This window comes from Anopheles stephensi, chromosome 3, assembly GCF_013141755.1.
Source record: "Anopheles stephensi strain Indian chromosome 3, UCI_ANSTEP_V1.0, whole genome shotgun sequence".
In the NCBI taxonomy this organism is placed as follows: domain Eukaryota; kingdom Metazoa; phylum Arthropoda; class Insecta; order Diptera; family Culicidae; genus Anopheles; species Anopheles stephensi.
Genome location: NC_050203.1, coordinates 18924239 through 18938418, shown reverse-complemented (window position 1 = coordinate 18938418; position 14180 = coordinate 18924239). Strand labels below are relative to the sequence as shown.

General features: G+C 48.6%; 2 protein-coding genes across 3 annotated transcripts; one reads left to right on the top strand and one right to left on the bottom strand.

The window, feature by feature from the left end:
* Positions 1-5309: 5309 nt before the first annotated feature.
* On the top strand, positions 5310-8483 carry LOC118510115 (putative gustatory receptor 59e). The gene is made up of 4 exons (XM_036051579.1): positions 5310-6539; positions 6614-6703; positions 8129-8378; positions 8466-8483. The coding sequence occupies exons 1-3, from the start codon at positions 5313-5315 to the stop codon at positions 8267-8269; spliced, it is 1458 nt and encodes a 485-aa protein (XP_035907472.1). The 5' UTR covers positions 5310-5312; the 3' UTR covers positions 8270-8378; positions 8466-8483.
* A 41-nt stretch (positions 8484-8524) lies between these two features.
* On the bottom strand, positions 8525-13987 carry LOC118510113 (excitatory amino acid transporter 3-like). Of its 2 annotated transcripts, none has more exons than XM_036051577.1 (5): positions 13769-13987; positions 10213-10949; positions 9729-10120; positions 9486-9657; positions 8525-9417 (listed from the first exon to the last, which is right to left on the bottom strand). In XM_036051577.1, the coding sequence occupies exons 2-5, from the start codon at positions 10926-10928 to the stop codon at positions 9195-9197; spliced, it is 1503 nt and encodes a 500-aa protein (XP_035907470.1). In that variant the 5' UTR covers positions 10929-10949; positions 13769-13987; the 3' UTR covers positions 8525-9194. The 2 variants fall into 2 exon arrangements, with proteins under 2 accessions (XP_035907470.1, XP_035907471.1); XM_036051578.1 differs by having other exon boundaries at positions 8529-9417; positions 13780-13987.
* Positions 13988-14180: the final 193 nt, after the last annotated feature.

Below are 14180 nucleotides of genomic sequence, written 5' to 3'. Positions count from 1 at the left end.
AACACAAGCACCTATAAACCCCCTTAACTCTAAGGTCACCGCGAATGTTAATGCAGTGCGCACGTGTGTGTGTGTGTGTTTGCGCCTGAGTGTACCTATTTAGCAGGAGGAATGTCTTTCATTTGTTAGTCGTTCGTTTATCACATGGTCAAATATTTAACACACCAACTGTAGCGCAAGCAGTAGATGAGGAGCGCGCCGCACGTTAGCAATGCGAAATGGTTACAGAATAATGGCAGTCAATGTTTCGTTAAAATACAGAACAATAGCAAACCGCTCCCCCCAGCAGAAGAAGGTCTTAAACGCCTTTTTTAAATCTACCCCCTATTATCGACCCCATCTAACAACCCAGGCCTCTTCTCGCTCTAGTATGAGACGAATGTTACATTAGTTGTGATCGAGAGCGCGCGCACACCTACACAATGTATTTCTTTTCATTTTTAGTGGAATTGAGCTTTAAAAAAGCATTACTATTAAATTCATTCAAGCATTATTGGGTTAATGGAAAGCGCGAGCTAAAACACACACACACGAAGCCAGCCTAGTTGGAAGCGAGAATGTTGTTTGTGTAGAGCGCGCGCGCATCTGCCTTTTTGTTTTCCTGTTTTGGTTTTTGGCGTGAAACACGTGTTTAGGTTTTTGACTGACAAAAATAGGTGTTTGAGCGCGGTGTAGCGTTTATGAATTTGCATGTTACTTGAAGCAAAAGCAGCAGATCGGAAAGCAAAGAGAGAGAGAGAGAGAGAGAGAGAGAGAGAGAGAGCGAGCAAGAGGGGGGAGTGTAGTGAGAGGAAAAAGTGAAAACGGTGGACGAAGCGAAAAAAAATGCAACAAAACTAAGTAAAATAAAATATATTTGCTGCACCAACAACAAGTAAGTGACGTTCTGATTCTTTTTGGGTTATGGTATGGTGGGAAAGTAGGCGATCGTTACTTGTAAGCCCTCCGAATGTTCCCTGTTAGGGTCTCCATTTTTTATTAAATTATTATATTATATTTGAAAAATAGACTTATTTTCAGGATTTTGCCGGCGAAACCTCTGTGTCCTAGCGAACCACACAAATATCCTTTTGACAAAATGTGTCTGCGTAACCAGCTGATTTGGAGCAGTAATCGCCAATAAATTCGAGGAATTCGAGGTAAAATATTCCTGACGACTGGTGAGATCCTCGTTGAGAATAACAAGAATGCCTATGATTTGTAGTCTTTAAACAAATCTAAAAGGGGTCAGATCTTCCAATCTAAACTAAACTTTCGAGATAACTAAGGCTTTATAGAGTCTTAGTTTTCAGGTTATACAGTGTAGATACAGGTTTCAAAGCCATCGTTTAAATGGAGCTTCCGTAACAGTATTAAGGAACGTATAATCCATGTCTGAAGAGAGGTGCAAGGGTGCTGGCTGCCAACCGGTCATACTACAGCCTGAAGAAACTTCTACACTCAAAATACCTGTTGCGATGGAAGAAGCTGAGACTGTACAGAACATTAATGTATAGTTCCAGCACTCACATACGCCTCGGAGATATGGACTCTGTTTAAAACTGACGAAACCCTCATAGCCGAGAGGAAGCTGCTCAGAAAGACTTTTCTTAAAGAAGAGATCTCACCATCGTGCAGCGAATTAGACTCGCCAGTCTCTGGAGGGCTGGTAATGTCATGAGAATAACACCAGACAATGGAGGCCAGGTTGGCTGAAAACTGAAATGGAGTGGTGGCGTTTGCTGGACTTGCTGGATTTGTTTACGACGACGCTACACCGTCAGTGGTATCGAGGATTGGGATTGATCGACGGCGGTTGTAAAAACTACCTTTGCGGCTTTAGACTCAAAGTGGCTCCAAACAGACCGGATGGAAATGTCCAATGATCCAAATTTTATGGTAAAGACCTTAACCAATTATTTTCTATCCTAGATGGAAAAGCAACTAAAGCTAAGATGGTACTGTAAAAGAAGAATAGCTATTGTTAAGAAAGCCATGGCCAAGGTCCCAGGTAATTGCCGTAAGGCCGTTCGGGACCAGGGTTGAAATATGTTTTTTAGAATGCTTCTTGAACGTAGAATTCTAGAAAAAAATGTGATAGATTAAGTTATCTGCTGTAGCTTTATATCCATCGCCTTTCAAAGCTCGTTTATTTTTTAAAGGCATCCAACGATCTTTAATCGTTTTGTTTAATTTTACGACCAATCAAATTAAATGGAAGATTCAATCAACCGCGAGAATCGAATCCGCAACAGCGACAGGTATCCGCCAAAAACCCGAAAACGTTTCACCTTTGAAGGTGTTATGTTTTCCATAGCATTCACAACGTTTACCCTACGCGAATGGTACGAGAATTCCAGTCTTCACTCGCCAGAGCGGCGGACCGACCGTTGCTGTTCCACGTTGCCACCTTTAGCGTAGCTGTTATGTTTCTTCCTTCCCTTTTTTTTTGCTGTTGTTGCGATCGCGGATGCAAAGTGGATATATGCTAATGCGAAGGCTGATAAAACATCGTGCGTCAATGGGCTGGAGGAAAAATAATAATATCTCATCTGTCGCGCTGTTTGCGCATCCATCCTCCCATCTAATACGTATTCTTCTTTATTTTGATTATGTGTGTCTGTTGTTGTTGTGTTTCTATTCTAAGGTAAAGAAACCGCCATCCCAAAAGAGTCAATAAGGGTTGGTTTTTGTTACGACTGATTTAATGGTTGGATCCTCCCATGCAGATTCCATTGAGGTTAGGAAGATTACGGATGAAATTGTGGAAGAAAAAAAAATGTTTGAAGAGATTTTGGTTTTTTGTCGTGCTGCAGCGTTTGCTCTTGCCGAAGGATGCAGACATGGAAACAAGGTCATGATGGTTGAACTTGACCGTTAGAATTGGTCGTAAAGTTGAATGCTAATTTCGTGTGTAAACATATGATGCGATTTTTGGCCGTTCGATTCGGCAGGTATGAAGAAGGGGAGATACGCTAATTTTATTTCGGTCAGGTCCATGTTTGACAAATTGGAACGAGATTTTATTTTTCACGGGGTACAATGCACTTTATCTGCTAGACTAATATACTAATCCAATCAGGAATCGGAATCTCGACTGAACTGAGCCCGTGAATATGGATGACTCAAGTCATGAGCCCGCAGACGCAAGATATTGTTGAGCATTTGGAGAAGTTTAATAGGTTTCAGAGTCTTGATAATGCTATTAAAAAGACACCGAACAACCCTGCCTCCAAAGTTTTCTTAAAGGGGTTTGAGAAATATGAGACGGCGTCTGAATTGTGGACAATATTAATCAGATCTCTCTGGCATTAAAATTTTCAAGTAGTCTTCCAATGTTCTGAAGGTCTTATTCTCGAGGCCCTTTAAGCAAGTACAACAGAACTCGCTTTCCATGGGACCTCTGTTCTGAAGAGTCTATGTCGACCAAGGAGCCTTAACAATCTGCGCATCCTAAAATGTAGCAAATAGGACCCCGATCTGGACTCTTCGGTTAAGAAACTGGTGGTTGATCTTCAGGGATTCCAACAAGAACTTATGCAGTTGTCTTATAAAGAGTTGCCATCTCCAGGATTTTAAAGATATCTACTAATATACCGTGCTCTACCGATTGCCACCTTTGTCCAACAGCAATGAATTCCCAACTATGGCAATTTAGTCACACACTTGCATGAGATAGCGCTAAACAACATAATCGCCATCAATATTATATGGACAGAAATCAGGCTTATTAATCACGCGATGGGACACGGGGTAAAGCTTAAACACCCGTCCAGTGTGTCTCACTCAGTCGGTGTGGGCTGTAATGTGGGGGCGACTGGGACCTATGGCATCCGAACCACCGGCATATCAACCGTTCCTTCAGCGGAACCTCAAACGAACGTATCACAATCTGCTAGCCGCAGGCCGAGTGTTTGCAGTAGTACCTTGGGACATAGAACCATTCGAATGCGTACCGGATACTGCCCAGCTGTTCCGTTTTAGGAAGTTTCTTCGAGCTACAAATGTAGTGTATTCTGTTTCGATTGTCGTGGCGGTATGTGTGGGCACACTGTGGCATCAGTCTGTGCCGGTGTCCATCGATTTCTTTGCAATCCGTACACTCTACCTAGCCGAGCATGTAATTGTTAACGTTATTGTGTTGTTGGCGATGGTCACATGTTGGAGGTTGCGTTCGACCTACCCAACCGTCGGTAGTGAGCTGCTAGCGACAGGTGAGAGGTTGTACGTTTGCGAGGGATCGATCGACTTCCACCAGGCGGAAACCACTATCCAAAAGCTGGAGTTTGGCAGTTTGCTGTATTTTTTTATGGTGGTTATGATGGACTTCCTATTAATCGGTGACAGCTCCTGCAACTTAGTTTGCCGCACGTTGGTGTACACACTGCCAAGCACGATCCACGTGTTCGCCCTCCAGCAGTACGTTGGCATGCACTTGGTAGTCTATTACTACTTTCGAGCAATCAACAGCGTTTTAACGCGATGTGAGGATCTCAATTGCAAGAAAGCTCCAAAGTGTGCAGATCTGCTGGAAGTGCTAAGAAGCGTACATCTCAGGCTAAGCAATCTGATCGTACAGGTGAACGATTGCTTCGGACCGCTTACCGTCTGCACCGTGCTATCCTCGTTCGTGGTGCTAACTCTGCAGCTGTTCAGCCTATACAAGGCCACCTCAGGCAAACGGTCCTGGAGTTCGAACGATAGTTTACGGCTAGTGTACAGCCTGCTGTGGATTGGACTGCACAGTGCAAAAGTCCTTCTAATTCTATGTCCCGCACATCGAGCACGACTCGAGCGGGACCGTACCGGGACGGTGCTGTATCGTTTCGCTAGTCAGCAGGTATCGGCTGCCTCCACCAACGATGTGGTAAGCAGAGCTTGGAAGGTTAACCTTTACGCATTTTTCAGACGCATTCCCTTAACTCCCTTACAGCTGATGCTGTTCGCCGGTCAACTGCTGCACGGTAAAGGCCACTGCAAGGCGTGCGGACTGATAACGCTCGACTTAACACTCATTAGCAAGGTATGATGTGTGGAATTTCTTGAAGCGTAAAATAACTAACCACGTGTAAATAAATTATGTTCCGTCCAACCACCACCCTAGATCGTTGCCGCACTTACCACCTATCTGGTGATTTTGATCCAGTTTGACTCAGCGTTTAGCGTCGAAGGTTCGAAATAGCCCACCAGGGATGGAGCGCGAAATGTAAATAGTAGCGGGCACTTACGGTTGGCCCTGTTAAAAACCCCCTTTTTATTGCACCCCAAAGGACCATCGGTTCGGTGAGAATGTTTAGCTGAAAACCACTCCAAGATTACATGATTAAAACGTGATGCTTCACGATGCCCTTTTCGTCACGCGATGCACACATCGCACCGCAGTTCGAACATTCGGAGCTGGTGAGGACATTCGAGCAGTTGCATCGTTGCACCTGCTACATGAACAAGTGTTCCCGCTTGGCAGCAGCAGCACCATGGTCCTTGAGCTGCTTTCCAACAAGCAATTGTTTCGGAACGAATTCCAACAATCCACACACCGGTTGCTGCGGGTCTGCCAAATCTTCGGCACCGTCCCGTGGGAGGTCACGCTGTTCACCTGCGACAGTAAGCCGCTCAGCCGCTGGGCCGTGTGGATCGTCCGGGCAGCGAACGTGCTGTACTCGCTCTGCCTAATGGCAGCGGTAATGGTGGCCACCGTTCTGCAGCACGTCGAGTTCGACCGCCATATGCCGTTTATGACGCGCATGCTCTACATCAGCGAGTACATCATGGAGAACGGTGTGGTGATGATGGTGCTGATCGGATGCCACTATCAGCGCCGCTGTTACGGTCGCTTTTCCGCCCAACTGTTGGCGGTCGCGATCGATGTGTCGCTGTGCGGTGGGACGGTCGACTTTCAGCGCATCGAAACCATCTTCAACCGGTTGGTGGGCTGTGTGATGCTTTTCTTTGCCGGCGTGCTGATGGTCGACTTCCTGTACAACGATCAAATGTTCTGGAGCTTTGTGCGCAGTTCGGCGATCTACACACTGTCGAACCTGATCAACGTGCTGGGGCTGGTGCAGTACGCGTACGTGCTGTACTTTCTGTTTTTCTTCTACTACGACATGAACCGGCTGCTGCAGTCGTACACGCGCCATCTCAAAGCTCAGGATAAGCGGTACTTGCGTCGGCTGACCAGTGAGATCGTCCTTCCGTCCGGGGCGTTGTACGATTACGCTCAGCTAATCGATATCCTGCGCCGAACGCATCTACAGCTGAGCGCACTAACGGAGCAGGTGAACGGTTGCTTCGGTGTGCTGATCGTGTCCACTACGACCGCTTCGTTCGTTGTGCTTAGTTTGCAGTTTTTTGCCATCTACCAGGCAACGACGGTCCGGCACTGGACCATGACCGATACGTATCTGCTCGTGTACACCGTGCTGTGGATAGTGCTGCACGCTGCCAAGGTACTAATCATCCTGTACCCGTGCCATCTGGTGCAGCGCGAACGGGACCGTACCGGGCCGATGCTCTACCGGTTCGATCTGACCGTCCGGGACAGTGCGTTGAATAATGCGGTGAGTTTGAGCGCGGCACCGCCTTCCCTGCATGGGCGATGGGGTTATTTTTAATGTTTGCCCTTTCGGTGCAGTTGGCCAAGTTTTCCAGCCAGCTGCTGCACGTACAGGGTCCGCTGACGGCGTGCGGTGTTATCAATCTGGAAATGACGCTCATTAGCACGGTAGGTGAAGCGTGTGTGAAGTGTGTGTGTGTGTGTGTGTGTGTAGGTTGGCATTTCTCTGGCAGGAGTTTATAGCGTATTTATGATTTTTAGTAGCGAGTGGACAGGAATTAGTATTGTATTGCTCAGTTGATCACTGTGCGTGAGTCCTCACGATTTCTTTATTACTTGAGATGCCGTTGAGCAAGTCCTGGAGATCCTGGAGTTCAATAAGAGCTTTTGATGTCTTAGATGCCAGCAATGGCCCACTTAACATAGGTTTGACTACGTAGCCGCATAGACAGGTTGCGGATTTCATTAAGGATATCTTGAAGTTGGATGGTGTTGAAGTGGAGATTGCAGCGCCATCAAGCAGCTTAAAAGCAACAAGGCTGCTGGTAGTGATGGGCTGGCGGCCGAGCTCTTCAGGATGCACCAGCTGATCACGAGAATCTGGGAACAGGAAGAATTACCGGAGCAGTGGAAGCTGGGCGTCATTCACCCAGTCTACAAAAAGGGCGACAGGGGAATCGTGCCTACTACGGCCTTCACCGTCTGCTGAGATCCAGAAGACTTCGAGACCGCACGAAATGTGAGATCTATCGCACACTGATTCTCTCGGTGGTCCTATATGGCCACGAGTCTTGGATCATCCGAGCGGAAGATGCAAACGCTCTGAGCATGTTCGAGCCACGCATCCTCCGGACCATCTCTGGCGGTGTGTTCGAGCATGGAGTGAACCACGAGCTTGCTGAGCTACACGACGTACCGGACATCCTGACGGTGACGAAGACCGGCAGGATACGATGGCTGGGGCATGTTATGAGGATGCCGGACTCATGCCCCGCCAAGAAGGTATTCGTCAGCGACCCTCAGTTTGGCACGAGGCGTCGGGGAGCACAGCGAGTTCGTTGGCTGGATCAGGTGAAGGGAGCCCTGTCGGAGATCGGTTGCCTCCACGGATGGGAAGCTTCAGCCATGCAGGGATCGAGTTTCCTGGAGATCTATTGTTGACCGGGCCATGTCACGACGACGTACTCTTTAAAAGAGTAAGCCAACATGATGATGATGATGAAGTTGGAACCTCGCAGGTTCTCTAGAGCATTCAATTGCTTACGTCGATCGGAGAAGGACGTGGAATTCTTTGTGGACTGAGGCATAACCATGCTGAAATATTCGATTCGACTTAGTTCAAAATCATTAGGGATCTCTCAGGATCTAAAGAGTGATTGGGGATGGAACAATTCCTTATGGATTAAGATCAAATCTTACAAACATATTAGATTTTTTTAATTTTAGATCTCAAGTTTCATTATCAGCACTTCAGGATCACATCACATTAGTAACATTTCTTTGCACCTGCTCAATAGTTCATGTCACAGCACTAGCATAATTGCATAGCTTGTACAGTACTTCCCGATCTCTTAATATCCCTTTCGTTTGCAGATGGTAGGCGCCCTTACAACATACCTCGTGATACTGATACAGTTCGATACGGCCGTTTCCCAAGGTCATACAGCTCCCAGCAACGGTTCCACCTCATCCTTCAGTGCTAGCGGACACGGTAACGGATCACTTCCTGCCTAGCGGTGGCGATTTTTCCACCTCGACTCATCTCATTAGCTTTTCATCAGTTTTCACCGTTGCGTGCCGACTCGGTCCGCTACCATACTTTCGTGCGAGGAACGTGATTACAATTTAACTAGTATTGCGTGCCGTTTTAAAATGCAAAGCAGCATACATTAGTGTGATAAAAACTTAAACCTGAAAGCCCTTTACTTACATTGTCAACGGTTGTCATCTGCGTTTTGGAGAGAGAGAGAGAGAGCACCGAAGCACCGATGGATAGTCACTTAATGTTGAAGTGTATTTAAGGTATCATTTTTATGGATGTAGCACTTACAAAAATAAGGACCACAAACGATGGCCGATAGCAAGAAGCACCGACGCTCCCGGATCGTTCACAATCATGGGGATGGAGTTATCTATCTTATCGGAGCTGGTTAGGGCAGGAAGTGTACACTGGGCACTGTGCCACTAATCCCTGCCAGACCATTGATTACCACTAATAGAAATTTAGCTGTTTTGGAAAGCCGAATGCTTTTACAACCGTTTGCTCCGCGTGTGGTTTTTTGTGCTATGGTAACGATATCGGGTCGCACTATATGGGTTTACAAAACGATAAACGCGCCTCTAATTGCCTTATTCATCTATCTTATCAGCTATCAGCAGTTTGTATAAAAGTTTGAGTTTAAACAAAACAACACGCCAAATAAACAATTGTGTGTGTGTATCACCTCAGTCAAGTCGGTAATAAATTCGTACGGATACGATGATCAGATAACAGGGACGGCGTTCAATTTCCGACAACGCTAGCGCCTCCGACCCGTTCGCCATAAAATTGCGGTACATCCGCAATTCTTGAAGTAGCAGCGTAAATGTAACGTACCAATAGCACCATGGAATGGGAATCTTGCCCTCTCCGAAATGGAGAGGCCCTCTTCCAACCTTCCTACAGCCGACTGTTCTTGTCGATAATGCGCTCGTCTCCGGTGGCAAGTATCGTGTCAGTGTGGAACACCATCTCAGGATCCGTGTCCGGCGGGAGTTGCGTCGTGCCTGTCAGTCCTGCTTCAGCGTTTTTCGTGTCTTGCAGTTCTGCCTTGCTGTAGTGGTACACGATGGCCGCCCCGAAGCTGTCTCCGAGCACGTTGACGAGTGTCCGGAAGCGATCGCTGCGGAAGTACAGATAGATATAGGTTAGGGTTACTGGCAATAGGGACCGCATCTCAAAGACACTTACAGTAGCCAGTCGACAGCAATGATGAGGGAAACGTCTTCGGCCGGTAGTCCAACGGTGTCAAGCACCATCACGAGAGTCACCAGACCTGCCTGAGGAATTCCTGCAGCTCCAATACTAGCGGCCGTGGCCGTTATACTAATAGCCAGCACATTACCGAAGGAGAGCGAAAGTCCTGCAATGTAAAAACCCCAATTATATCACCTCTCTCAATCTCACACTGGACAAGGTCCTTCCGATGCTTACCACGTAGCTGAGCAATGAAGATGGCGGCCACCGCTTCATACAACGCCGTACCATCCATGTTGATCGTCGCACCGATCGGTAACACAAACCGCGAAACGCGTGGATCGACGTGATTCTTCTCCTCCAAACACTGCATCGTAACGGGCAGTGTGGCCGAACTGGACGAAGTACCGAAGGCAGTGGCCAGCGCCTGCCCCATGTTCGCAATAAACCGGAGCGGATTTTTACGCGTGAACAAAAAGAACAGCAACGACAGCACGACGAACCCGTGGAACAGAATGCCGCCCGCCACGACCGCAAAGTACAGCCCCAGCTTACCGAACACCTCGCCAAGGTCTTCAATTTCCAAAATTTTTGCCGCAATCAAGAAGGTCACACCGACCGGTGACAGCCTAGCAGCGTAAGAGGTTGGAGAAACAACAGAAAGAGCGTAATTAAAATCGAACGAACATCGAAGTTCGTTCTGCAGTTCGTGTGCACGTACCAAATCACCCAACCGGTGACCTTCATCACGATGTGGGACAGCTGCTGGAAAAACTGGAGCACCAGCGCATTCTCGCGCTTGGTCGCGCCGAGTGCCACCCCGAACACGATCGACGCTACGACCAGCCCGAGAATGTTCATACCGTCCGCGTAGACGCCCGTAATCGTCCACCGGTAAATGTCAGGTTCGGTTGGATTCGATGCAGGCGGTTTCAGGACGGTTTGGTACTGTTGGGTGCAGGCCTGTACGAGATTGGGCGGGAACATGTTCCGCACCAGGTCGAGCAGTGTGTCGACGGTGGTGACATTGCGCGACTGGATACCGTCCGCCTCCACCTCACCACTTTCACGATCCGAGCCGGGCTTTATGGTCACAACGAGCACAATGCCTAGAATTACGGCAAGGACAGTGGTCGCCAGGTAGTAGAGAACCGCTCGACCACCAATCTTTTTCGACAGTGAAAGATCAAGCGAACCGACGGCAGCGATCAGTGACGATACGATCAGCGGAAGGATCAGAGCCTTCAGCGTCCTCAGGAACAGATCGCCGACGTAGTTGATGTAGGCAACGTCACGCTGGGCCCAGCTATCGCCCTCATCCGGCACGGCTCGCAATCCCATGCCGAGCGCAATTCCCACGATCACGCCGAGAATGGTCAGGGTGGTGAGCAGGTTGCGGCGCACGAAGCCCCACACGGACGTCCACTGCATCTTCATGGTTGGTCGGTTGGACGGTGACTGCAATGGAATCGGGAAGGGTACGCCGATTATTATAAACCTGCCGAGTGTGTGCGGAGTGTGCGCACGATGCCTAATAGCATAGCAACGAACCGGGCGGGGGAACGAATTCCCAGCGCCCTCTCCGGTTCTTATTGGGAGCAAGGTTGGCTCTACACTGCGGACACGGGTGAGTGTGTCTCCTTCCCGCGTATCGGGCATATTAGCCTTTAGTGGCTCATTTAGATAAACGGCAAACACCTACACCGGGTGAGCTAGTTGCGAGTGTGTCTCCAGGGCAGATAAGCGTCCAGGAACATTAGACCGGACACTGACTCCTTGCATTCTTGCAATGCTTGTCCTTGGATGGGCTGTGTCGCTGAATTGTTCGGTAAGCAAAGAAAGGGCCACCTCGCTGGCTCACCTAACTTTGCTCCGAACGTCCAAGAACTCAAACCACCAATCAATGCATCAATCTTGGGTAAGCCTCCAAAGGTTTCTTTCTTGCATGGTGCTCCACGAAACAGGTTTTAAATAACCTGTGCAACCGAAGCGGTTGTTATATTCGTGTGTAGCATTTGGAGCCCCGGAGCTCCTACTAGAGTTTTGGGGAGTTGGGAAAAAATCATTCATCCCCGCTGGTCCCCCACCCCCTCCACTCCACTCTTCGGGGAACCACATTCCTGGGTAGCGTGGAATAATAAAAAAATATCCCCACGTTCAGGTACTTGGGGAGTTCCACAAAACCGCCCAAACAAAAACCCCCTCGAATCTCGTCTAACGATCGTTTGAGGGTCGATCGAGGGTAAAAGTGGTCACTCATCAAGTTCTCTCATCCCCCGGGTTTTTTTTATTGTGTTTTGTTTTGTTCAACGGGGCTTCTTGAAGTTCGGGTGGTTGGGCTTCTTCTCTTCCTCCATTTTCCTTTTCTTTGGGGAGGCGTACTTTTTGTTGGTTGTGTGTACCTTTGGGGCAGCCCTCTATTAATGATCGACCGTAGCTGCAGATCAGCTCACCATGCGTGCGGACGGCGGAGGCTCAAAAGAGAATGAAAGCTTAGACGCTATTTTGAGATCTTCAAGCGAGTCAAGATTTGGAGATTTGGATGCGTAGGATGAGGAGGGCACTGCTCACCCGAAGCCCCCATCTACCTAGAAGCGTGTATTTATTTCACCATTATGTTACATCCTGTGTGCGTGTTGCGTTGTTGTGGCTTTTGCGGGTGGGATTTGAAATTGAAGCAGGCCAGCCATCAAAAATGGACGCTTCTCGCACAACGGTCAACGGTTGTGAAATTCTTCTTCGAGAGAACGTATACGCAATCTGAAGTGACATGACGCATCACTCAAATGTCCTGTGCTATTGCGCAGGAAGTTTGCCCTTTCTGTGCTCTATCTTTGACACGATAAATCCAGTGTCACGGTCGGGCATCCCTCAGTTTCCGAAGAAAATCACCCCGCCGAGAGGGTGTCGACTTTCATCGCCGATATTACTACACCTGTCGACGGACGTCTGTACATCTGGGAAGCGGAACTCAGATATCAGAAGCGGTGCTTTTTATGACATGCCGCGAGGCTTATCGCAAAATATTGGTGCAAAAAATAGCCCGTAGTACAACGAGTATCAAACAAAACAAAAAAAAACGTCATAAAGCTGTTAAGATAGAGCATCCGATCGCTGATCCGTGTCGGAGGTTTGATTGGGGATAGAATTGATCGATCATCTACAATCTACCTCCTATCGTGCATGGGTTGTATTTTAATGACACTAATTAACCTGTTGTGCGTGTCACGGTTTTCGGTATCTCACAAACCACTGTCCGATAACACACCGTGCGGGCCATAAAGAACCTGGAACCGGGGGTTCTCTTCCGTGTATGTGGAATCTTGTGAGCTACTAGCTAGGAAGCGAAGGTTTCATTCACACAAAAGTATCTGGACAGATGACTCAGTCCGATTCCGATTGTCTTGCACGCCCGTTGCATCACCGCATGAATTGTGCATTAGGAATCCGGAATTCGCGTCACACGCGGGTGTCTTATTGATTCCTGGAGTGGGGGGAGGCAACTGGTCGTGACCAATTATTTATTCTGATTTGCTGCCCTACACGACAATGTGATCTTGCTAGGGCTTGCAGGGCCCTTCCTAGCACTGGTAACAAACGGGTAAGCGGGTACACTTCGCCAAAGCATCCAGATAGCAAGGTGATCTTACTGAGCAAACACAGATAACTAGGCTGCTGCTGTGGGTGGGTGTTGGTCCCACAGCATTGTTGTCTCTGTCGCCTCGGAGTTCTCGGACTGCTTCACCAGCCCGTTCGTTGCACATGATCAGATAGCGTGAATGCCGTTTAGAGCTCATCAATGATGAAGTGCACGGTACATGGGTAATTAGTATCGCCCCATCGGGAAGGGGTAGGAGATTCTGATCGTTATGGGTGATCTCACTATGGAGTGATCTTGTATAAGGGAAAAAAACGGCTTCCCGCTCGCTTCGTTTACTCCCGACCGTTACACCAGTGGGCTAGGCAATTGTTTTCAAACAACTTTCCATCTTCCGGTTGCACTGGAGTTGGTGTTGCCCGAGCAGCTGCCACGCTTTTCCCACAAAAACCAACGCGCTCTACGCGTAGTTCTGTTTGCGAGGATTTACTCAACCGAATTCTTTTGGAGAATGGAGCTCTCGCACACACACAGGCAGTAGACTTGCGACACCACACTTCCCGGGTCGGTGGCCGCGCACGAGTGCGTGAAGGTGTGTACGGTCCAAGACCATAAACTTCACCAAAGTTCATCCGCGCGCGCTCTGGCGAACAAAAAGCAGACCAGGCTCGCTACTCACTAGCAGTTCACCTTCGCCGTGTTGAATTTCCTTTTCGTTTTTGTTTTGGTCTCCGGTTCCGGCGTGTGTCCTCGGTGTCGCTGTGGGCTGAGCGCTGCTACGCCGAATGCACTTTCCGCACACTTCCCGCCTTGTCACTGTCACGGTATATATCCTGTTGGCCCAGTCCGCACTAAACGATCCGTTCGGTACGGTGGCTCATTCGGAACTGCGACCCGGGCCAACTCGATCTGGTACCGTCGGCTGAACCCTTCTCCGGCCGGTAGGTGCGCACGGGTGTGCGAGCGAGAGGCATGCCGTTCCAAGATAATGCGTCTGGCGTTTATTGGCGCTGTTGGGTTGGCGGGATTTTCGTGTGCTAGGGTTTCATGGGCGGGAAGGTGGTTGGGCATGGGCAAAGGGGGCGGGGATT